Below are 25,505 nucleotides of genomic sequence, written 5' to 3'. Positions count from 1 at the left end.
GTAGGTTAAGAGTTATAAAGCTCCACTACATTCTTTTGAGTGTTAAAATTTAAGTGATAAAAAATCATTTTCTATTATTAATGTACCGTTAACCATAATTAGGAATATTATTCTGTGTTGAGAAGGCGATTGATCAAATACTCACACTTTTTACCCATCTTTACATCTAATTGAATATATTCTTAGATCATGTGGAATAAAACCAACCCATCGTCTATATGTTACATAGTATTTAATGTTTTTGTTTCCTTACTGAATGGTTCTAGATATATTCCCCTTTATGTTTCCCCTACCTAAATCACAACAAAAAGAATAAGCCATTAATAGAAAATATGTTTTGTAAGCATTTTTTTTTTCTTTTTTCAAACACACCAACCCTTTCTCATTCTCTTTTTCGGTCCAAGTAACTTAATTATGGAAAACATGGGATAAACTATTGTTTTAGTGGCAGTAGGACCTATTTCCGGTGTTCTACATAAAAATGGCTCCCTGAAACTTCACCTAAGCTAAACTAAGATTTGTTAAGTCAATTAATTAATAAACACGTTTTGTCTGGTTTTTAAAAACTAAGAAAATAATAATGATGTTTTCTTTTGTGTTTTTTTTTATAACCAGAGTTATTTTGATTGTGATGATGTCTTTAATTAAAATGACTAAATACCATTGATGAATCATCCCAAAACCAAACAATTTTAAAAAGTTAGCTTAAAAAGGATTTTTTTTTTCTTTACAAAATTATGGTAATACATTTGGAAGTAGCACAACACAATGTATACTAAATAAACAATGCCCGACTTAAACTATGCTAAGTTTATAACTTTTAAAATATTATTATCTTTCAATTTAAATTATCAATAGTTACATAACAGACGGATTGTATGTTGCTTTTTCATTTAAATAAATTATTAGTGTCATTTATAGTATGGAATGATTTTTTTTTTTTTTTGCGAGCTTTATCAATGATATGACAAAATTAGCTCATAACTACTTGGAAATTTATAAATTAAATGAATTAAAAGAAAAAATTATCAAACAATTCAATAACTAAGTGCTTTAAGGTGAAATTGACTGGTAATAAAAGTTGAAATTGACTCTTTCCATTTATTTGACATTACAGTAGTTATGTATACTGTAATGCACATTATTTTTAAGTGTAGAGTGAAAGAAAAAAATTCTGAAGGTTTGATTTAAAGTTTTATTCAAAATTTAACATTGATTATACATTTCATTAGCATCTAAGAATTATGATTGTCATCGTCTAGAAGAAAAAATTCTTCGATTATAATTTATATTGCTTAATATATAATAAAACTAAAATAGTTTGAATTTGAAAAATGTGTTATTATCGCATATCGAAAAAATAATATATATATATATATATATATATATATATATATATATATATATAAAATAATTCTATTGACAAGTTATTGGCTAATTAAGAAGTTTCATTTTATTCACTAACATAATCATGAATTATTACGTGTTTTTTTTAATATATTTTGTTTATTTTAGGTTCAATATCAATGCAAAACACATAAATTTGCGTGAAAAGTTTTTGACATATATACGATGTTTGGTATAAAAGCCAATTTATGTTTAACTATATTAGATTTAATTTAATGTGAAAGGTCAATAACCGATAAAAAAAACTACAATAAAATACAAATTTATGAATTTGTTTCATTTTGTGTATTGCAAAAAAGAATTTCTGTTGAAGAAATCATTAGTTAGTTGAGAATTTGAGTTGAGTCTTTCTACATGTTTTCATTGCCTACACAACTTAATGAATGATGTCATTTTTATTAAATTTAAAATTTAAAATTTAATTTATACTTTGTAATAACTATTCTCTTATGTATATATATATATATATATATATATATATATATATATATCATTTATAAGAAAAAGTGAGACAATATCATAATTATTTTAATTTTAATTGGATTTTTTCAAATAATAAAATAAAAAGATAAAAAATATTTTGAAAAAATTGCACAAAATAGTATCAAATTTAGATATTTTCTCATAAATAAAGGAGATGGACTTTTCCTTAAATTTTTTATTTTTTAAAATAAAGAATGATGACTCTTTAAAATAAAACACAGAATAAACTGTTATCATCTTAATAATTATTTTCAATAAAAAAATAAAAAATAATTTATTTAAACAAACAGAAAAAGACATATAATTAAATACGTAGCACTCCTCCTTTAATAGTGATAGATATCTGTGTGTTAAGATGAAGATGCAGTGCACGCATATTTGCTCCCTAAAGAACAACCATTCACGCCACTCTTTCTATATGTTTCTTCACTACCAGGTGAAATTATTAGGAGCTCCATCAAACCTAAAGGTAAACATACTATTATTAATAACATTCAATTTAATCAACAAAACTGGTTTATGACTTTACAAATTAATGAAATTGTTCCTATTAATGTTATTTATCATATAACTTCAACAATTGTTTTTTTTTTCTCTTGATCACATTATATATTTTACAAATCTATAATTTTATTTGTTTTATGAGATATGTACAAGATTGTGGTGAATATGAATATTTTGGATATTTGTGAATATTTTTGTTTATTTTAATTGAAATTGACACAACATGTAACCAGAAAAGACTGGTCAATTTAGATTTGGAAGTATATGAGTCCATTTTATAAACAAACACAACCTTAAGATTCCAAAGGTGGAAAAAAGAAATGGTAGAAAAAGTCAGAGATATGTTTTTTTTTTTGTGGACCTATCATCATGGACTCGAGGGTTCCAGCTGGAATATGGTGTTCTGAACTCACACCGAAAAATCCATCTTCACACACTGAGAGAGTGAATAACGTCTTTCTTAGCTTAAAACAGAAAAAAAATAAAAAAAATAAAATAAACATCTCAAAGTGTACATGCATGTTGACACGATTAAAGTGTTTTCAGATCATATCATTCACGGTTTTGTACCGGGCTGAAACAAAAGTTTTTCCTTTTTTTTTTAATATTTCAGTAAGTTTAAATTATTATTTTTCGAATAAAATACATTTTTAGTTATTATCAAAATATTTAAATTGGATTTTAATCTTCTAAAACATTACCCATTTTCTATTCGTCTAATTTTAAAGTATTTCACTTGTAGTTACTCTATCTATAATTATATATATTTTCTTTGTTAATATAAATTATTTTATTTTTAAAATTATTTATTAGGTTAAATATGTTTTTAGTTATTTAACTTTTAGTAAAAATCGAAATTAATCCACTTTCAAAATTTTATATTAATTTAATCCTTCAACTTTAGAAATGTATGAATTTAGTCTTTTAATAACATTTTGTTAATTTTATTTAATGTTTAGAACATTTTTCGTAATAACATTTCAACTAACATTGAAGAAAAATTGTGTCAAATGATATAAGCGATTCAAATGTTATCATAAATACATTTGAAACACGTGAAATAAACTTAACATTATAAACTTAACAACATATAGTTAAAATAATTAAATTCACACATTTATGAAGTTAAGTGACTAAATTGGTACACAATTTCGAAGAGAGACTAATTTCAATTTTCAATAAAATTTAAAGGATCAAAAACATATTTAACCCTTATTTATTTATTTGTAATTATTTTGTAAGAATATATATTTCTTTAAATTTAATAAAACATTAATTTTAATAATAATCATAAAATATCAGTTTTTTTTTTCTATAATTTAAAGTGTATGTTTTTAGTATATTTTATCTAATATGGAACTAATAATCACTTTGATAATTTTTCTCTTCTTTTTCTCGCGTAATTTGTTTCTCAATACGTGTAACTAAAAAAATATATAATTTTTTTCTTTATACTCTTCTTTGCATCTAATTTCTCACTGCTAGACCTAAGAGTGTATTTTAGGCAAGTAATTTCTATAAAATGAATGTTTTTGCGTTAGAGTAGTTTGGAACAAATATAAGTGGACCAACATCTTCTTCATAAATAGTTGAAACACAAACAAATGGGATATTTCAATACGAAATATATGATCGAAAAGGATGGGGTATTCTCATTCCTATCTTCTAATTAAATTTGACATATGAACTACTAATTAATAATTTATTTATAATAATCATTTTAGAAACAGGAAGTACTTTTCAACATTAAATAGAAATAATTTTTACAGAAAAATAGTTAATCATTTAAAGAGAAGGTATTCTAGAACCTGATATTTTGTTTAACAAAATCATATAGCACAACACAAGTGATATCAACTACTTATTAGTAGTCATTGGCTATTGATGTCAACAGTGTACTAATTTTAAATGATGTCTCCTGGGCCTAGCTATGTCCAATGTTGCAGTGTTTTTTAATTGGTCCAGTTGCTTCCTTTCAACCCAATTGTTTAGTATAACTTTTCAAACGTGAAAACAAACAAATCCACAATGTAAACAAGCTTATGAACTCAATTTATGAAATAATTAACTGAATTAGTCTCTTCAGGTAAATAGCAAATAAGTTTAAACTTAATTATAAGCTTATTACATAAATAATCAATCCCAAAATTTACCTTCATAGAATAGGCATGACAAAACATATGTTTATTACTATGTTGTGTTACAAAAACGATTCGTTTAGGTTGTTTGGCGGAACTTTTATTCTCTAGTTGTACGGTAAGAAACGTCAAAATTAGACTATTGTCGTTAACCGTCTCTTCCACGGTACTGAGAATTGGGCCATTGGGTCTGTTGTGGGCTCATTTGTAACGTCTTGATTCCTTTTCTGTGCTGGTTCAGTGTGGTTCTTTTCCTTCGATTCACGAGTTCCACATAGTCTTTTTTTCCACGTGTTATGCTCTTTTTCCTAGGTCAAATTTCTAGTACAACACACACAAATTTCAGAATGATTTATTGATTTTGTCTTTTAGAATTTCATCACAACCATTCACGTTGCAATGAACAAATTTCAATTTAAAAATCTCCATTTCTTTATGATTGCAGTATAACACCATACAGAAATCAATTAAATAAGTTTGATATAGTGCAAATGTTAGTATTTTTAGAGTTCAATAAATTTTAAAATTACAAACATTTCCTATTGGATTGATTACTTGCAGTGGATTTTCTTGGTTGCATCTGTTGATGGGGTGTACATAGGTTCGATTTAAGTGAATTGGTTACTAACTTTGAAAATTCAAAAGCATTTCTCAAATGGAGTTGAGATTAATATTTACTTTTTTTTATTATATTTAATTTAACTTAATTAATCTTTAATAGTACTAGTTTGAACCACTTAAATCACATATTTTAAATATATATTTTAGTAAAATTTGTAGTTTTAAAATGTTATTTTTCAGACTTAAGTATTTTTTAAAATATGATATATTATCAAATATGTAAGGAATTGAAAAATTTAATATTAAAAATACACATTTAGTTCATAAAATACATTAAATAACTTTTATATTATCATTTAATAATTTTAATGAAATAAAATTTTATACTAAAATATTAAATTTAATACAAAAATTTTAATAAAAAAATAATAAATATATTGTGATTTAATTTTAGTAAATTATTGCAAAATTTTGAATTTTGAATTATATGATAATTTTAATGGTGTAATTTTGTTGGCATTGTTAACATATAGCAATTAATTTCTTTAACTTTATATTTTAAAATTTTATTTTATCTTTATATATTAAAATTTTAACAAAAATGTTAGTTAATAAAAAATATTAATATTGTTTCATTAAAAGTATTTAAAAGGTAAGTATTTTTTTTATATAGTGTGAATGCTATTTAAAAATACTTGGAATATTATTAGCGTAATAGTTTACGGGAAACGATGTAAAAACTTATTTTAACATTATATTTTAAGTGAAGTCTTTCGCTATTTTATTACCTTTGTGTATTTCTTATTGTAAAAATATATATATATATATATATATATATATATATATATATATATCCACTTTGTCACTTCTTCTTTAATTCTCATTATTGCATGATCATTAATTCCTAAATCTTATATACTTATAATACAAAGTTATGTTAAACTCATTATTTTTTCATATTTGTCTTGGTAAGAATTAGTTAAAAATAAGAAAGTTATGTGTATTTATTTATTTTCTTTGTACTATTACAGGACGAGTATTAACTTCTATTTTATTTCCCCCCAAATGGTTCAAGCTTTCGATGTGGAACTGCAAATGTAGGCAGTGTGGAGAAAGAGAAACTCATAAACATCTGAGTTGGGTGGGTTCCTTCTGCACTCTTTAAAAAGTCACATTTCCAACATAAGAAGTGCATGAGCCAAGAACTTCCCAGCAAGTTCGAGGTTGTTTAGAAAGTGTGTTTCAAACAAAAGCTCTGAAGAAAATGGGGTGGCTATTTCCTATTTTCTTTCTTTCTTTTCTGGGTCTTACTGGTGAGTAAAAAAAACCTCACCATTCTCTTATCATAAAGTTCTCAACTTTGAATGTTTTGTAATGTGGGTTTTTCTTCTTTTTTTCTTTCCTCTCAATCTAATAGTTGGTTCAAATTTGCAGTAACTGGTCAAGAATCCATTGAGTTCCTCAACCTATGTGAGACGAGTGATGACATTTTACAAGCCTCATCACAAGCCGATGAGCTTCCCTTGGCTGTTTCAGTGAGTGGTGAAGACCTCAAAGAGGTGTCTTTCAGTGTTCTATTGGCTGAAAGATGGCTCAGACACAACGTTCTTGCACACTACCCTGCCTCAAATATCACCACCGTAGTTGTGGGAACCACTGCTTTCTGCCACGAACACCACCAACACAACCACCTCTCCGAGGTTCTGTCTTCCCTGAAAAATGTCTACCACTCACTCAAGAGGTGGGGTTTGGAGAAAGACATAAAAGTTTCTGTTGCTTTTACTCTGGACTGCTTAAACAAAGTTTATTCTACCAATGATTTGAAAATGGTGAAACCCCTCTTACAGTTTCTCCAAGAGGTAAACTCCACATACTCTGTGATCCCACATCATGGCTTCTCCCATTTCTCTGATAAAAGTTTGAGCTTGGTGTCTTCTCACTTTGAGTCCTTGAAAAAGCTTGGATTTTTCTACCTCACCAACATAAATGTCATTGCCATTGTTACAAAAGGGAGGAAAAACACAGCAAGTAGAAAGCTTTCAGTTGTTGATTTTAGCCCAATAGGCTCTTTACCAGAAAGGCCAGCTCCAACACCAGAAATAGCCAAGCCACCAATGGCTTCTTCCAATGTACCTTTTCCTCCTTTAGCACAAGTAGTTTCTTCACCCCCACCAATACTTTCTCCTGCTTTTTCCCCTGAGGAGCCACCATTTAGTGTTCCAGCTAGTTCACCTCATGGTTTCACACTCCCTCCCTGTGATCCACTACACAATGGCTCACCTTATCCCCAAATTTTCCCTGTTCAGAAGGTGTGGTGTGTGGCTAAGCCTAGTGTTCCTGAAGATACCCTGCAACAGGCTATGGACTACGCTTGTGGAGAGGGTGGTGCTGATTGCATGGAGATTACGCCACAGGGAAACTGCTATTATCCTGACACTGTGGTTGCTCACGCCTCCTATGCTTTCAACAGTTACTGGCAGAAGCACAAGAGAAATGGTGGAACATGCAACTTTGGCGGCACTGCCATGTTGATCAATGCTGACCCAAGTAAACATGCATTGTCCATAATGTCTTTGTTTTCTCAAATCTGTTTTAGCTTGGTTGGTGCCATTGTTTTCTTTTGTCTTGTTCCCTTCATTGCTAAAAAGTGGTATTGTTTTGCAGGTTTCCTTCATTGTCGGTTTATTCTTAGCTAAGTGAAATCAAAGTGGTGCTGGCGACCTTCTTTTTTTTGCAGTTAGTGTTGAGGATTTTATGTCTTGCAATCTGTTTATGTATAATGTATGGACCTACTCGGCTTCTATATTGGGAAATAGAACAAGGACTAACTTAGATACTTTCCAGCATAATTGTCATGTTGTTTGTTTTACCATGGTTTTATGGATATATGTAGTAACTAAGTTGTAGTTCTATTCTGAATTACTTTTCTGATTATGTCTATTTTTCCTCCACTTTTCTACTAGAATTGTCTCTTGTTATTTTAACTGTAAGAATATAATTTTTATCAGATGAACCAACACATTTTTGTTTCTTGCATACCATTTAGATCACGATTAGGAATTTGGCTATGGAATTTGAACATCTTGAATGGTTAGTTTTCAAAACAGGATCACAATTTGTCGTTTTGAATCCAGTCATTGTTCATTACCTTCCTGAATTGAAACATCCTTGCTCTGTTTCTCCGAAGTGTCTTTTCCTTTTTGATCTAACATGTTTTTTTCTCGCTCTGTATGTCTGAAATGTCTTTCCTTTTGTGATCTAAAATGTTTTTTTCCTCAAAAATCCAAGCCTGAACTACGATAATCTTCTGGCACATTAACAAAATTGAGGTTTGCCAGCATTGTTTTGGAGTAATTTGGACTGAAATATTGGGTAGTTCTGTACTCAGATGTCCATTTTTCCTTATAAACTGATAATAAGCGTAAATATTCTATTGGAGTCAGGTTAGATTGATTTGAGTTTTATACTATGACCTTGACATGGTAAGGTAGTTTGATATTTGTGAGAGATTTTAGTCCTTAATTTGAAATATTTCTCTCTAGCAAAATATTTTATTTTTAAAAAAATTAATTGTTATAAGGCATTTATGAATTTTGGGTAGCTATCATTTATGGAAGGATTTTTCAATTTTACTGAAAGGTTAAAATGTTTAATTATACAGTTTTGATGAGTGATTTAAAAGATGTGGGGCAGTGTTGAGTGTTGTCCTCTCAACTTTTTTGGTTTAATGGGCCACCTGCTACACAGCTTTTTACCGTTTGTTTTATATTTTGGTGTTTTCTGAAAGAAGGTGAAACAAAATTCAAGAAAATGCTTCTGCCTAAAAAGCATTAATGGATGGGTTACAGAAGGATGAAAAAGGAGCAACGGTCAGCCACAGTGTATTCAGCGCACTTCTTCATAAACAAGTATTTGAAGAGATCTAAAAGGTTTTGCAGATGAATAGGTGAAAGAAAGTGTAATTTCGGGTAAAACGTAAGAACCTGAACCTGCTCCTTTAATTCTCTTTCTTAATAACTAGCGTATACTAGCTTGTACCGCCTGTGTATATAATTTTTTAAATATGTGTAATATTATATTAGTAGGTGATAATATTATAATGTTATTAAGTTAATATATAAATTAAAATTATATTTATTAAAAGTAAAGTAAAATATATTATAACAGATAAAAGAATAACCATTGATAAATAGAGAAGAAGAGAACAAACAGAAACATCTAATTTTATAAAAAGTTTATAAAAATAATGGTCAATTTTTAAAAATTTAATAAATTATTAAATTTAAAGAGTAAAATCGGTATTTTAAAAAGTGGACACAAAAAAGGAAAATCCCCTTTATATATTGTTATAGATAAGATCAAGATCAATTTAGACTAACAATGTTTTTTCGTATACACCTCTCAATTTTTATACCTCTTTCCAACGCTTAATAACAAAAAGATATATTTTTCACAATAATAATGAGGTTTCACAATAACAAATGAAGGGGGTGCATTTCATAATAAGGGTAGTTCGGGTTAGAAAAAAAGATTACAGTAGGTATGAGAATATATGACAGAAGTACAAAAAGATTCCCTTTTCTTTTTAAAGTTAAAATGGGCTTGTATGTCATTTTATCTGCGGGCCTTTTCTTGCATCTAGGTAGCAGATAAAGGGCTTTTTCCTGCATCTCCAAAGCATTGATTCTCGGATCTGGTAAGTTAAACCGGAATGGACAATCCGGTGCACAAAATGTTGCTCGAATTTTGTAGAAAGAAGGGTAAGGAAAAGGAAGAAGACATAGTTTTATTCATTTACTTAAATATATAATTAGGAGGGGCAAAATGGGAATCAATGCAAAATTTTGAGGTGCAAGAAGAAAATAATGGGGTGTAGGAAGAACCCCTCCTTAACTTAATTAGACCTAGTAAAGCCCGATCAAAAGATCATGTTGGTCCTTTATGTTGTTACAGACAGGCCTAGTTCCTTCTTTCAACCCCATCACAATAATTTTGCGTCCAAATAGCTCTATTCGTTAACTTAGTACTCATTTTCAATTTTAGTACTATGCACTCTGGTTCATCTTGAATAAGAGAAACTTCGTTAGAAATTAGGACAAATAGAATACTATTCTCTCTGGACTGACATTAATTGTTATTTTTTTTTTCTGGATATGTTGAAACAACAGATAATACAATCAGGAGAAGTAGAATATTTTGTTCATTTAAAATAGGCTAAAAATATAGAAATAGAAAAAGAGAATAATGGTGTTCTTTTCTCTTTTTTTTCTTTGTTTTGAGTTAAAAAAAAAACATTTTTGTGTGACATAAGAATATTTATGCTATATTAAAAATAATAAGCTAAGTTGTAAAATTTTGTAGGAATATTTCTTTTTTCCTTTTCTAAAACTACATGAACAGTTTGATTTGGCACTTTATGCCTCCTATTAACAAGCCTTTTTTCCTTTTTATTTACATGCCTCGTTTTTTTCTTCCCAAATTTTATGTATTGTCTAATGAAATATATTTTACCGTAAGAGGAGCGTGCAGTTTATCAATCAAATTAAATATAAATTTTCCCCCTCTTTGATTCCCTATCTGTTCATGTGGTGTCAAACAAATATTTTTTAGGGAATCTCATTAAAAACACGGGGCTTTCTAAAAATATAATATAAATTAGTTCATAACTGTAACATTATCACCCGACAGCAGTTTCCACCTTTGTCTAATCTCTCCTTAATTTAGACATGAAAAAATAAAAATATAACCACTTCCCACTTCGCAAATGATACGTAGTGCCAATTAACAGATAAGTTTCACACTTGTTCTTGACTTGTTACGAATCTACAAAAAATTAACGGCCAAAAGTATAAAAAGTTTACCTTTGTAGCAACGATCATACATGTTTTGTTCAATCAAACCTATAAATTGTCATAATAACCACTAATATTTGATGAACGAATTTATTTTGTCAATAATTATACAAAATTCAAAATACATTATGTTTGTATTATGTTATTGATCCTCGAAAATATCAATATTTTGTTTGTATTTTGTTAAGATGTGTATTTTGAGTCTAACTCAACCTTATAAACCTTGTTTGTAAAATGAGAATTACACCCACTTATATACTATGAATTAATCTTGTTTTTAGTTGATGTAAAACTTTTAACACATCATCTCATTTAGAGACATATACGTTTCAAATATGAGAGTAGACAAATAATTAGATAACAGTTCGATAACGATGGAACAATAAATTAAACAAACAACAAACTTCGTTAGGATATTTTCAAAATTTTGTTTTTGATACAATATTAAGAAGTGGACTATGAGTAACTCAATCTTATAAAATTGACGTGTAAGATGTAATTTGCACTACTTTTATATATTATATATTATGAATTGTTTAGTACAGTACTTCCATCAGTTTTATCTAAAATCATGTTGATATCATATATTATGTAGTAGTGTGTGTGAATGGTGTATTTTATATATAAAGCACAAATGAGAAATGTTAAGTACTGAGGCTATAGAAAAAATAATACCGTCCAACATTGACTTCAACTTTATAACTAACCATTTTGTCATTTTGTGCTTAAACCCAAACCAGTGAATTGGTCAATTAAACTAAGACATGGTGGAAAAGAACATGGAAAACAGGCACAGTGAGTAGCTTATAATGGAGCTCTTTTAAATTCTATGGTGGAAAAGAAAAACGTTTCAATCTTCTACGTCTTTTCATGGCAAACTGGCAACCACTTTTTTGTGTGTCTCTTTGTGTCTTTGACCTGATCCATAGAAGTATCTATTGTCTGTCTCATGAAGCTCTAAAATACAAAATTATGACTCGAGAAACGAGCTTCTACACCTAAATTATGTTTAATTAGTGTCCATTAGGCAAAACTTGGCATGTTCCAACCCTGCCTACCACTTCTATTCACATAATTGACTAATACCAATAATAGTTTACGTAGTTTATTGCTTTCAGAATATAATTAAACAAACTTAAGGTCGTTTTATTGACCTAATTATTCAAGACTAATTTGTTTAGGAGATTAGTTAGTCAAATCATTAATTTTATTCTTTTGGGCTTAAGACGCGGAAAGACACTGATCCGTGATCACTTCACTTCACTTCACTCGTGCATGTTTCTCCTTCCTTCTTATTTTTATATCATTGTTATTTTTTTTTCTTCTTATTTTAATGTTTCAGATAATTACAATTACGGGTAGGCCTTTGAATCTATCTATCACTTGACAATTTAAAAATTGAATACTTTGGATGCATTCAGTGGCGGGAGTACCTAATGTTTATGTTTTTTAATTGCGAATGTCACAAATAATTGAGTAATAGATTAATGATAGATTTTTACTAATAGTATATTTCTTCTATTTTACAATTACCACTCACCGTAAAATGATCAAAACATATTCATTTTTCTACAACACAACAACATTGGAAAACGTACGTGCTTTGAATTTCAAAAGTTTATTTTGGGAAAATTGTGATACAAGAGTTAAGTTAAGTTGAGACCAATTCATGCTTGTTTAACCGTTTTATATATTGCATAAGAGAAGAAATGTGACTGGAAACTATTCAATTGTGGATAAATGTATTATTTAAAACAAAACATGAGGTGTGAAAGTTAAGCAAACTCTACTTAGTTTAGTACTATGTTTATTTTGAGTCATTAAATAATCATAAGGTAAACGAACGCAACTAACTTCTCAATTATGTAAATATTTTTTGTTGAACTTGAATGTGTTTTCTTTTTCTCACTATTTTTTATTGTTAACAATATTTTACTCCTATGAATGTTCACACTAAAATTCTTGACCCTAGGTTCTAGGGTGTTTCCGCGTGCTACATTCATTGAAAGTATCGTGGATTCTTCAGAAATGGACAAGTGTGATTATGTTTGAAAACGTGAATATGATCACATAAACAATTAGATGCACGAATCATCATAAACCCAATTTGAAAGATAGATTACAATTTACAACCCTATTTATGTTTATTTATACTAAGGATTATGGTAAGTTGACAATTCTCCTATTCTATATAATTATTTTATATATTTTTTTAACTTTTTATTGAACATTACACTCAACTGTTTGTGTTAGAAAAAAAAAAAAGAGAGAGTATGATACATAAGATAATAAAGTTTTTCTCAAAGAAACAAAAATGCATGACTCTTCTCTTGAATTCAACGATGGAAATATCATAATATGAAAAAAAAATTGAGAATCACTATCAATTCTAATTATTTATTTTTTGCCAGCAAGTTCCAACTAATAACTGGAAAGTTGAATAGAGAAAATGGGAGTGCATATAAAATGTGGAGTTTACGATAAAAAAATTGATATAAAAGAATTTTTGGCAATAAAATGTATATAAATACTCTTTTTTCTTATAATGAATTTGGATCAAGTGGTCCAGTTAGAATTTTATTCTAAAAACTAAAATATTCAGTCTAAGGGTATATTAACATATTCATGTACATAACAATAACAAAATATGTTTGAACTCTTTTAATGCATGGCAATGAAAAATTTTAAAACATGTCTAATAAAAAGAATACAATTACTTAGTTGTCATTGATTTAATGGTTTAAGGATAGAAAATAAATTGATAATTTCATCTAATTTTTTTATTGGAAAGTGGGTTTAAAATAAATTTATTTTTGCAAAATTGTCGCTTATAAAGTGAAAGTTACTTCCATTATATGTATCTTATGTGTAAAACTAAATATTCGTAAATTATTTAATAGTGGTCCAATAATTAATAACGCGATATATTAAAAAACTGTCGTTAATATAAATTCTAATATCATATTTCTCAAAGGTAATTTGTAAGGTGATAATTATTTCTATATTATAAATTGACCTTCTTATTTATTACAAGTGATCTCCAACTTCTATTTTAGTATAACCTGATTTATTAATATGTTTATTTTTGTTACGTATTTTATAAAAGTAAACACATGATAAAATAAAAGCAGTGGTTTTCATTTTGTTTTCAATTGCCCTTTAACGTGTTTAATCCGTTGGATGTGGATCAGATGAAATTGATTCAATACTTTTTTTTTTTAAAACAGATTTTTTAATCCAACATGCTACTCCATCGAGTCAACAAGACAACATATTTTTTATTGCTCTAATTCAACATAATAAAATAAAGGAGAACCTACAATTTTTATAGTTCGTAAAACACAGGATGAAAAAGTTGTATTTAAATTTGAAAAACAAAAAAAAAAATTAAAGACTAAAAATATACTGTTAAAATGGATAATCCAGCTCAGTCCGGTCTGACCTGATCCATTACAGGCTAGTGGATTAACTGAGTTGGTTCACTTACTCACTTAATTAAAAGAAATACATTTTTTGTTTTCTTCAATCTCAAAAAAAAAAATTATAATTACAATTAAAATCTAAATAAATTTCAATAAAATCAAAATGTAATTCGACCCAAATACAAAATTTAACATAATAAAAACACTTTCTATAAACCAAAATAAATAAAAAAATATCAATGTATTAACTAAAGAAAAAACATAATTCGACCCAAATGAAAAATTTAACATAATAAAAGCACTTCTTTTATTTACAGGTTAGTAAATCAATCTGACTCATTACGAGTTTAACGAATTCTAAGGGGAGCGAATTAAAAATTGTAAAAAAAAATTATCCTAACCTAATCCAAAACTAAATTCGTGATGTGTTAGATTGACTCGCGTATTTCATATTATATAAATTTAATTTTTTGACATAAATGAAAGGCGAAAGACGACAAAGAGTGAGCGAAGGATAAGAGCAATCGATGTGAGAAAAAAAAAAGTTTATAGCACTAGGCTACTTTTGAAGGAATTAGGTAATGCTAGGTATGTGGTCAACTCCATGTAGTTCGATTGACTTGCAAAATGACTAAGTTATCCTTTCCCCAAACGCAGGTACAATTTTGTAGCTATCTCTTTCCAACGAGGAGTCACGTCTTAACTAAATGAATGCCATGTCCATCACCCGAAAAAGATGGGGTGAAGGATATCATGAATGGGGGTGGCAAACCCCAAAAAGATACTATGATTAGAAGGAAAATCAAGGACAAACAAAAGATAATGCCACTTGGCTTCACAAACAAAATCAAGTCCCACACTTGCAACAACTTATAGTACTCATCACTTAGGCCACACACACTCTTCATTCTGCATTCGCCACCTCCTCATCCATCACTGTTTCACCTCTCCCCATTACTTTCATGCGTTACACACTTTACTTCATCACCACACAAACATTACCAATTACAATAATACAAAGAAAACCAAACAAAATTCTTTTTTTTATCTTTTAAGTCTTTATAACCAATATATTCTATAAACATAAATACTAATAAAATTAGCATACAAAACGGTGTGAAATATATTGACCGTTTCAATAAAACATATTTAATGATCTTAAAGCCTGTTTTATACTCACTCTCAGTCTTTTTAACATTTTTTTAGACGTTTTCTCAGTTTAAAAATCTATTTTACACGATGTTTCTGTACAAGACCTATGTATTTTTTTATGATAAAATAAAATAATCATAAGAGAAAAAGGAAGTTAAAAAAAAATGATAAGGTGGTTTAGAAATATTTTTTTATGGGAAGAAGGAGAATAAAAGCCATCGCTATTGAGTGAATAAGAAACAAAAGTTGAAAAGAAAAAAAAAAAAGAACAACTAAACGTAATTACCTGCGAATATAATCATGCCTAAATAAATTTTAGGGGTGCTCACAATTGGGAGCTTTTGACTCGTACTACCATTAAGAAATAAATTTATATTCTTTAAATAACCCGGTTTTATTATATCACACTTATCATCTTATCTCACATTCTTTGTTCTGTTCTAATCTGTGTGCATAAAAAAAATTGATCTAAGAAATATGCGAGGAACTCAATAATCAAATAAAGTTAGGCAAAGATAAGATCCTGAGCTGCGGGCATATTATCAAAGGACAGAAGACATTGGCGTCAAAAAAGGTCCTTTAAGAAAAGATTAGCAACAAGACATGCCCAAACAAAAAAGTATATTGGGATTCACCCACGAGTTCATATCCCCCTCCCTCAAAAGCCATATCCCATTATTGATATAAAAGCGTAACACAGTCATAGATTCTGATACTTATATTTAGTAAAATAACTATATTATCAAAAACAAAACAAATAAAAGAACAAAGTCCAAATTACTAAAGAGGATAGGTAAAAAAGAGCAGAAACTAAGGTTGCGTTTGGGTGGAAAGGGGTCCAAAAAGCCACTTTCGTCTAAGAAAAAGCTAATTAGTAACAACAAAATTCGTAACAACAAAAGGTGAAGGGGATATGGTGGATATAAGGATATTCCTTCAACATAGCAAAAACAACAATAAAATCACATATACCTCACTATCTGCATTTCCACCTCCAACTCGTTACCCTAACTAGATAATATATTTTGAGAAAGTATACACAAAATGAGAGAGAGAGAGAGAGAGATAGGAGGAACCGAAAAAGAAAGAAAAAGACAAGAGAACCAAAAAGTGGAGGTGGACGTTGACTCGTTAGACCTCTCTCGGGTCAACAAAAATGGACATTCCGGGTTGAGATTTGGTCCAGTCACCAACGGAACCGTCACTGTAATCCTCGCCCAACCGCTTCATACACCATAAATCTTCGTCACACGACAGCATCTTCCAGTGGGGTATACCGGACCGTAAGGGCTCGTTTGGCGACACTTCCGTGGCCACCACCCTGCAACCTTTTTCCATCGCGAGGTTGTGCGCGAACCCACACAGGGCCTTCACCATCTTCACTGCATCTGGGCCTTCCCCTCCAAGCCCGTACATGAAGTGAAACCCGAACGGCCTGAACAAATCCGGGATCGACGGTACACGCAGCCACGGCAGGGCCCGGTCCACCACCCTCGTCGTCTTCGCGAGCGTGCGCTTCACGCGCGACGCGCCTCGCACCTCGAGCGTGAACACCTCCTTAGAGTTCCACACGCTCACCAAGGCCCACGACTTGGGTGGGTCCGACAGGAAAAGATCTGGCCCGGGCCATGTCTCGACACTGTAGGACCCGCCGGGGACCGCCAGAAACGTCCCCAGACTCAGCTTGTTCTTCAGGACGGAGTCAATGTCGCGCGGGAAGAACTCCGTCGTGGAGAGACGGCTACGGTAGAGAACCTCCGCGTCGGAAGGGGAAAGGCTTATGATTGTGACCTTGGGGGACACCCTTGCTCTGTGGGCGAAAACGGGGTTGACAAGAATGGACGGGGTACGGAACTTTGAATACCCGCATTTGTCGGTGAAGAGTTTAACGGAAGCTAAATTGTCGTTTTCCGTTGCCATGTAGGAATACTCAGCTCCATTATCCCTAAACCACGCCTCCATCCTGTGCACCAGCTTCAACCCTATTCCCATTCTCCTGCATCATCACAACACAAGCAAATAATTAATCAACATCTTCATCTATATATGATTAACATAACCATCTATCTAACTTCTTCTTACCGTTGATTAGGTGAAACACGAAGGCCTAGTATGTAGGCGACTTTAGTGTACACTGGAACATGTTTAGCGTTATTGGCATTGTGTTTTCCGTTCCTGGATAATCTTTTTCCGCATGTCACCGTTTTTATGCATCCTCTTATCATTCCTACTACCTCTTCACCAATCTCCGCCACCTGTTGATCCACATGAAAAAATCATTAAGATGTTATTATCTTGTTGAAACTTTATCTCTCATTGAGTTGGTGAGAAAAGTGTGTAGATACATTGATTAAAGTTGGTTAGTTGATGTATACCAGCATGAGAAAAGCAGGCGAATGGCGAACCCTGCAAATTGGGTCACCCAGCATGTCGGTGAAGAGAGAAACCTTGCCACTGGGTCCAACCTCACATATCCTTTCAACAGCTTCTACTCTCTCTCTGTCTCTATCAGGATCGAACTCTCTCACAGACACCATAGGTTTCAACTCTTCACCCATCTGAAGAAAAAGTACAGGTATTCCTGCGATGGTGGGAGATAGGATAGAAGAGAAAGATGGCAGAAGAAAGTGCGAAGAACTATTGCAAGGGAAGGGTGGAGTTTTATAGAGGAGTGTGAGAGTGAGGAAATAGCAGCTTTTTCAAGACTGATTAATAGTTACACTGTGCCATAAGCAAAAAACCTAAACTACCAAGGGTTCGAAATTTGAGAACCCAAACAGAGGCTGAAATGATTTGTATAGGCATGGCATGAATTTGGAAAGTCAATAAATAAAAAAAAGGAGAAGAGAAGGGTGCTGTTTATTTAGATATTTCAGCTTCTATTATTCCTCCTCAGTTGCCAGGTACAACTCTTGTGGGCTTTAAATACTGAACTTTTGAGTTTTTCATTTTCAATACAAGATTATTTTTTAGTTTCTCTCTCTAGAATCTACCACTTCCTTATGCTTTCATTTCGGGTTATTAGATTATTATATATACATATAAGTTTAAAATAATTTTGGAATATGTCTTTATCTATTCTCCCTTCGCTCTCTTGTTTTTTCTACATTGGGGAGACTTTTTTTTCTTCTGTATTTGGATTGAACATTTTTATTTTTCTTCTTTATGAGTGGTACCAGCAATAATAATGAGGGAAATGAATGAATAATATGGATCGGCAGAGGCAGGAGAAGGGGCAATGGGATGAATAAGTGGCGGCTATGGCTGCGCAGGATCGTGGTGATGTTCTTAATTGAATTTTTAATCATTTATTTCATACGGAAGGACGCGTTGTCATCATGACCCCATTTGTAATCATTACCTTTAATACTATTACATACTCTCACTTTCCTTCTTATGTATATAAACCACATTTTATTTTTAATCTAGATAAAATATTAAAAACATTTTACAGTTTTATTTATTTTCCATGTGTTTTTTTATTCATCTCCTTATTTTGCATCAGATCAATTGGATCAATAAAATGTTTATTTTTTATTTTGTTTTTTCAAATCAAACGCGATAAGTATATACATAATTAAATTTATATGTATATACTTAAACCTACTATACATACACACTAGTATAGGATGTTGTGAACTGTTTGCATGCATAGGATGCGAGCGATGATATCAATGTTGTATTCCCTGAAACCCCAATCAGCAACCAACAACCTATTTAGTTTGTATTTTCTATCAACTTATTCGATGAAATTGAATTTAATTTCTTTTTAAATTAAATAATTTGTTTTAAAATGTAAATATCGAAAGTGACATATCATTACGCAATCTAATATCTTCATTTTCTACCCATATGATATAACATAATTATTGTAAATAAAAATGTAATTTGAATATACTAAATATAAGAATGTTCTTATATATTGCTTAAAATATTAATATAATAAAATTCTAATTTATTTTTGTTTATTTGTGTATTGTCACAGTGAGTGACCATTGAACTGCAAAATGGATTCCCTCTTACACTGCTCTGCAGCTGTTAGCGTTGATTTTCTGAGCACGATGATCGTGGCCGTTGATATCATTGTCTGTCTGAATTGACTGCTAGGATTACTTCGCTCGCGAGCAGCAAAGATTCTCGTTACTTTTATCATACCATTGATTAAAGCCTATGAGCCAGAATTTTCACTACTCCTATTCTGCCACAAGATTAAAAGGTGTCATGTTCTAAAGTAATAATTAAAATTTCACTTCTAATTAATTATGCAGAAAATAATACTAATAAAATCAACATATTTATAATATATTATAATGTTACATGACAAAAATCTAATTATAACATATTAGATGTCACTCATATGTCATGCTTTAATGATAAAAAATGATATTACAAATACTTGCATTATAATTTATATTTTATAAATAAATTGTCTTAAAAGATGTTAGTGAAATAGTGATATAATTGTATAAAAGTATATATTTTATTGTAATTTATTTAATATATTTTAGAATATACTATTAATATTATTCTCAATTATATGATAAGAGCATCAAGCATGACTCAACTCTTATCTTAACAATGCACAAGATAGTTTTTTTTTTTTTTAATTTTGAGATGATTACCGATCCTATCATTATTAACAAAAAAAATGATGAAAATAAATATATTATATTTTCAAACAATTATATTAACATAATTTATTATTTTCTATAAATATATCATTTTTTAATTAAAAATTGAATTTGTTAAAAATAAACAATATTTCATTAGAACACATATAACCTCCCAAGAATAGAATTATAAAACTATTTTAAATAGATGAATAAAAATTAAAAAAATGAAGAAACAATTAAGGCAAATTCCATAGTGAGAGAATAAAGGACCTTGCTAAGACTAACTAGTGTTTGATTGATATTTATGTACAAGTACTGTTGTTTAATGTACCAATTTGGAATATTAAAGGTAGTGCAAACCAAAAGGTATATTTTGAATGTAGAAAACCACCTTGATAATCATTAGTAATGGAAGGAAGTTAATAGGTTACCAAAGTTTTGGGTTTTAATTAATAATTAATGATTCAATCATTTTCTTTGCTGTATGACGCAACTGCCACATTAGATTTGGGTGTGATAAGAATGTAAGGAAACCTTTTTTTAATATGTGTTCTCTATATTTTCTTAAAAGAGAAGTATTATAATAAAAAATAGTTTTATACTATGAATTAAAATATTGTTACGAATATTAAATTTGATTAACTTTCTTTCTTCTTCTTTTTTTCTTTCATTTTGTCACTGAAAACTATTTTACAAACACTCTTAATGTTTATAATTTCTGAAATTTTGCTGTGTCATTTCTTACTTAGAAAAAAAAATACTATTCTTAATATTTATATTTATTTTAATAGTGTTAATATTTAATTTTGCACATTCCAAAGGCAGAACTCAATTCCCAATAATACATAATATATATTTGGTTTGGGATAGTAATACAAATCGATATGAAATGATTATAAATATTATAGTTGGAGAAGATAAAACCACCGTATATAATTTTAATTTTATAAAATATGAAAGAATGAATATCTTTATACCTACTAAGAGATGCCTAATAATATAAGTCCTTCGATGAGCTTGAATTTGAAGCTACATAAATATATGAATGGATTTAAATTAGTGTAGTTTTCTACCTAGTAAGAGATGCCTACTATATTATCAGAAAATAATTTTACCATGATACTTTTTTGTAAAAATTATGGCATAATGCTGAGTATAATCATAAGTTTTATGGCATAACTATATTTATATTTATGTACAGATCTTATTATTTTAATATGAAATAAGGAATAATTAATTTAAAAATAAAAACACTAAAGAATTGTTAATTTTGTTTTGTTATTTTATTTAAATGACTGATCTTCTCTCTAAAAAATCACTGTGCCATCTTTTTTTTAACTCTTATATAATATTAACATGTCAGCATCTATCTAGTAGATAAGTCGGAAACATTTAATTATTAATATTTAATATTTTTAAGTATTTTTTAATTTTTAACTTGTTGGTTAAGAAATATGGTACAGTGTTTACTAAAATAATAAGAATTTCAAGTTTAATATAGGTCAGATGCTCTTTTATTTAATTGCATGAGTTACATCTCTCTCTCTTCTTTTTCTTAGTTTGTTTTTTCTACATAAACAATCTCTTAATTCTAACTTGAGTAACAAGAATGATAGTGACACATTTTATCAGCACACTTTGTCCATTTGATTAAAACTTATAAAAATTGTAGGGCATATTTTATTGATAAAAATATAACAAGCACAAAGGTACATTTTTTTTTTTCATTTTAATACCAAAATCTAAAATAATAAAATATGTAATTATTTTGGTATAAAACACATAAAATAAAACATTGAAACTAAACATATATATCAATCTTAAATAGAAAACCCTTATATTTTAATGTTTTAGAAGTATTCTGAGTCTGTCACTCTGAACATTAATTTTTTAATTAAAAAAAATAAAATTTCTCTACTATTCTCTGTGATTGAAATTTATTGAATATCTTATGCCATCTTTGTCTGGGAAAAGGTTGAGCAAAACTTCATCATTTCTGCAAATTTGACAGATTGTCTTATTGTGGTTTGCTGGTTATTTGAAACCGTTTCTATAAAGTTAAAATTATTTGATTCCCATGTCCAAAACTTTTTCTTCCACACCGTATAGTTGACGAATTGAATTAAAACAGAGCAGAAATGATCCTCATATTCATATAATAATGCTGAAAAACTGATAATATACAACTTTCTACTTGCACAGTGAAGAATATTCAATCAACAAGAATTAAATCTATATAATGTATACATCATGCATAGGGGTCATGTCAAATGGTTCCTCTCTCTGATTTATATAAAGAAATATTCCCTAATATTTAATTTGTTTTGTGATAATAACTAATGACAATGACAATAACTATAAGAAATACAAGAATAATATATAAGAATAACAACAAAAATATTTTAATTTTTTAATAATAATAATTTTTTCATGTGTATGATTATTGTTTTGGTACATCCAACGGTAGTTCCTTTCTCTATCTTGTGAGGTATATCGCAGTTTTATTTTTAAAAAAAATATTTTAAAAGAATGTAAAAATATTTAAATTTTGCTTAATATTTAATTTTTAAGTGATTTGAGTTTGTATTGAAAGATAAAAGAAGGTAAAAATATTTAAACATCGCATGACTTCGACTCCTAACATTATAAAATTGACTTATTAAATGTATCCAACAATTATGAATAGAAAACAATTGAATATTGTTTTAATATTAAAATTTAAATTTATTTAAGACAAACTAACTTTTATTACGTTATATTATATAAATGTATATTTATACAGCTTGACTAAAAGCGTACATCACCACTAAGTTTGCTTTGCCAAAAGATAATAAAAAGGAACGCATATAATAATAAAAAAATTAATTTGACTTTTTCATCAAAATAGTATAATTTATTTTTAAATTAGAATCTGGTATCTTACAACAAAATTAATCTTAGTTAATACAAGTTTGTTTACTTTCTTCGTATCTAAGTAACGTTTTTTATCATCCACAACAATTTCAGAAATTCTAGAATGTAAATGTTAATGTTATTATGTAATAATGTTTTCAATACGAAAATAGCAAAAATTTCATGTATTACTTTTCTTCTCTGTAAAATAAATATCAACTTAAAAGATTTAAAATATAAAACAGGTTTTCAACACGTATCATTTTGATGTGAATTTTACTTAGAAACGAAAATAAAATGATTAATTTTTACTGACAGTGTGGATTTTTCTAAGTTGTACTGAAGTGAATAAAATTTCAAAAATTAAAATTTTTTTTTCTATACTAAAATAAAAATTATACAAACATGGAAACAATCTATAGAGAAAATAAATAACCATTATCTCATAAATCATACAACTAAACAAAACAAAAATAAGGTAGTTGATATTTATTACAAAAATGAGAAATGACACTTAAACTACTTAAAATAATATATTATTAATTTCATATTTTTTTTAAACAATGGCTGGAAGTTTATCTCAAATGGTAAACAAGCAGCCATAACGCAACGCAAAATTGTGAAAAGTAAAAAAGAACACTTAAATTAATTTGTTTATAGTTTATTGATGATACACTTGTGTGTAAATGAAACATTTAGAGCATAATAGTGATATAAAAACATAATTTGATGCTTGAATCGGGTCCAATTTTAGAGTAAACTTTCACTAGTTTTTTTAGTTTTTTTAAGAGTGCATATTTATATTTATCATGATTTGAAATATAATTGAAGAAAGACTTTTAGAGATTTTGGTAAGAAAATGATTTCATTTTAGTTTGTTATGGTTTCATAAATCAATAAGTGGTTCTTTTGAGTATTAGATGACGATGACTTCGTTACTTGTACTTTTGTAAGTAAATACAATTTAAAATCTATTGTATTTTTTCATGTGGAGAAATCATTCTGCTCTTAAATTAGATAATTTAACTTTTATTCATAAAGAACAATATAAGTTATTTAATATTTTACCTCCGCAAATTTATTTATATTTTTTTCCATAATAGATATAGTTTGTCTATTTCCTTGAAGTGTAATGTTTTTCATGAGTTTCTTGTGATCTTTCCGTGCTTTGTATTTATTTTTTTTAATTGTATTTTATGTGATAACAAATGATTGATAGATTTTAGAGTATCAACATCACTAAGTTGTAAAAATTCATAATGTACTTAGCATGAGTTTATTTGTAAGATTGAAGTCTACTCACTTAAACAATTCTTAAACTATAAATTCATAAAAGTCAGATTAAAATATTTGGGAATGTTTGTAGGTGAACCCATTAAAACAAACTTTATGACACCCTATGGTTAATAAAATTAGGAAAAAAATAAGTCATTAATTATCCGTTTGTTATCACAGATAACTTCTATTTCATCAATAAATATAATGATCTTATATTCTTTCTCCTCATCCTTTTCTTTTCCTTTTTATATTTCTTTATCTTCTTCCTCATATAATTATTTGTTCTATTACAAATAATTTAAAAAAATATATAATTATTGACGGATTCAACCACAAAACGAACGTTAAAAGAGAAACTTTTTATGTCAATTATACCGACAAAAATATTCATTGATAATTTGTTTTCGTTGTTTAAATTCGTCCACAATTACTATTTTACCATCAATTTTGATTTTTCAGTAAAGTTCTCGTCAATAATATGGTACTTTTTATAGTGAAAGAGATATAAAAACTCCTATGTGTACACAATTTTTAACTTAGGCCTAAATGATAAGTAATTTATGGAAATTTGGAGACAATGTAACCAATAGACGTTGCAGAGAGTAAATAAATCAAGACGTTGGGTTAAGCAGAAAATCCAAATTCGTTAAGTAGTACTGTGTAGGAAGAATAAAATTGACGGAAATGTTAATCACAGTGTATTCTTGTATGAGTATTTATGTTATCGATAAGTAGTACACTGTGTATCGATATAAGTACATATACAATATATTCTTGTATGATGAAAACTATTACACTGTGTATTGACGAAAACTAGTACACAATATACTGTTTTTTCTTAATCAATCTATTATATTTGTGTAATAGCTAATCACACAGTTCATTTTTCTTCTACATTGACGTTTCTTACCAGTAAATTTAGATGGAACAGCTCTCGTACAATATAATATTTAGTAGATGTAAAAAATTGTAGAGTATTAGAATTATCCAACTTTATCGTTCTCAAAATTGCTGGTGTGTTGCTGGGAAGAGTCTATGTGGTGTGATCAAATTTAATAGTATTTTACAGCTGCAGTTACGCCAGACAAAACAACACCGCTCAGCGACAGTAAGAAACCATCTTCTTGTTTTCAGACCTAAATTCTTTTAGTTTATTTTTTAATAATAATTAGATACTAAAGCAAAGACATAGGCTTAGAAGTA

General features: G+C 28.8%; 2 protein-coding genes across 2 annotated transcripts; one reads left to right on the top strand and one right to left on the bottom strand.

Moving 5' to 3' along the window:
* The first annotated feature begins 6,176 nt into the window (after nucleotides 1-6,176).
* LOC114171878 (O-Glycosyl hydrolases family 17 protein) lies at nucleotides 6,177-8,027 on the top strand. Its single transcript, XM_028056661.2, has 3 exons — nucleotides 6,177-6,406; nucleotides 6,528-7,640; nucleotides 7,758-8,027. The coding sequence occupies exons 1-3, from the start codon at nucleotides 6,358-6,360 to the stop codon at nucleotides 7,787-7,789; spliced, it is 1,194 nt and encodes a 397-aa protein (XP_027912462.1). The 5' UTR covers nucleotides 6,177-6,357; the 3' UTR covers nucleotides 7,790-8,027.
* An 8,406-nt stretch (nucleotides 8,028-16,433) lies between these two features.
* LOC114171365 (putative N-acetyltransferase HLS1) lies at nucleotides 16,434-18,428 on the bottom strand. The gene is made up of 3 exons (XM_028056449.2): nucleotides 17,895-18,428; nucleotides 17,602-17,774; nucleotides 16,434-17,515 (listed from the first exon to the last, which is right to left on the bottom strand). The coding sequence occupies exons 1-3, from the start codon at nucleotides 18,075-18,077 to the stop codon at nucleotides 16,651-16,653; spliced, it is 1,221 nt and encodes a 406-aa protein (XP_027912250.1). The 5' UTR covers nucleotides 18,078-18,428; the 3' UTR covers nucleotides 16,434-16,650.
* Nucleotides 18,429-25,505: the final 7,077 nt, after the last annotated feature.

Source organism: Vigna unguiculata, chromosome 2 (assembly GCF_037176805.1).
Source record: "Vigna unguiculata cultivar grain cowpea cultivar isolate G323 ecotype 2 chromosome 2, ASM3717680v1, whole genome shotgun sequence".
Classification (NCBI taxonomy): Eukaryota; Viridiplantae; Streptophyta; class Magnoliopsida; order Fabales; family Fabaceae; genus Vigna; species Vigna unguiculata.
The sequence above is the reverse complement of the archived record's forward strand: the minus strand, read 5'-3'. Positions and strand labels throughout refer to the sequence as shown.

What these genes read in the sequence shown, in the direction of transcription:
- LOC114171365 (XM_028056449.2), bottom strand. Translation starts at nt 18,077, where the DNA reads ATGGGTGAAGAGTTGAAACCTATGGTGTCTGTGAGAGAGTTCGATCCT. An exon ending in CGCCTGCTTTTCTCATGCTG is followed by an intron (nt 17,775 to 17,894) that starts GTATACATCAAC and finishes GTGGATCAACAG; the next exon opens with GTGGCGGAGATTGGTGAAGA. An exon ending in CGTGTTTCACCTAATCAACG is followed by an intron (nt 17,516 to 17,601) that starts GTAAGAAGAAGT and finishes GTGATGATGCAG; the next exon opens with GAGAATGGGAATAGGGTTGA.
- LOC114171878 (XM_028056661.2), top strand. Translation starts at nt 6,358, where the DNA reads ATGGGGTGGCTATTTCCTATTTTCTTTCTTTCTTTTCTGGGTCTTACT. An exon ending in TTCTTTTCTGGGTCTTACTG is followed by an intron (nt 6,407 to 6,527) that starts GTGAGTAAAAAA and finishes TCAAATTTGCAG; the next exon opens with TAACTGGTCAAGAATCCATT. An exon ending in GTTGATCAATGCTGACCCAA is followed by an intron (nt 7,641 to 7,757) that starts GTAAACATGCAT and finishes ATTGTTTTGCAG; the next exon opens with GTTTCCTTCATTGTCGGTTT.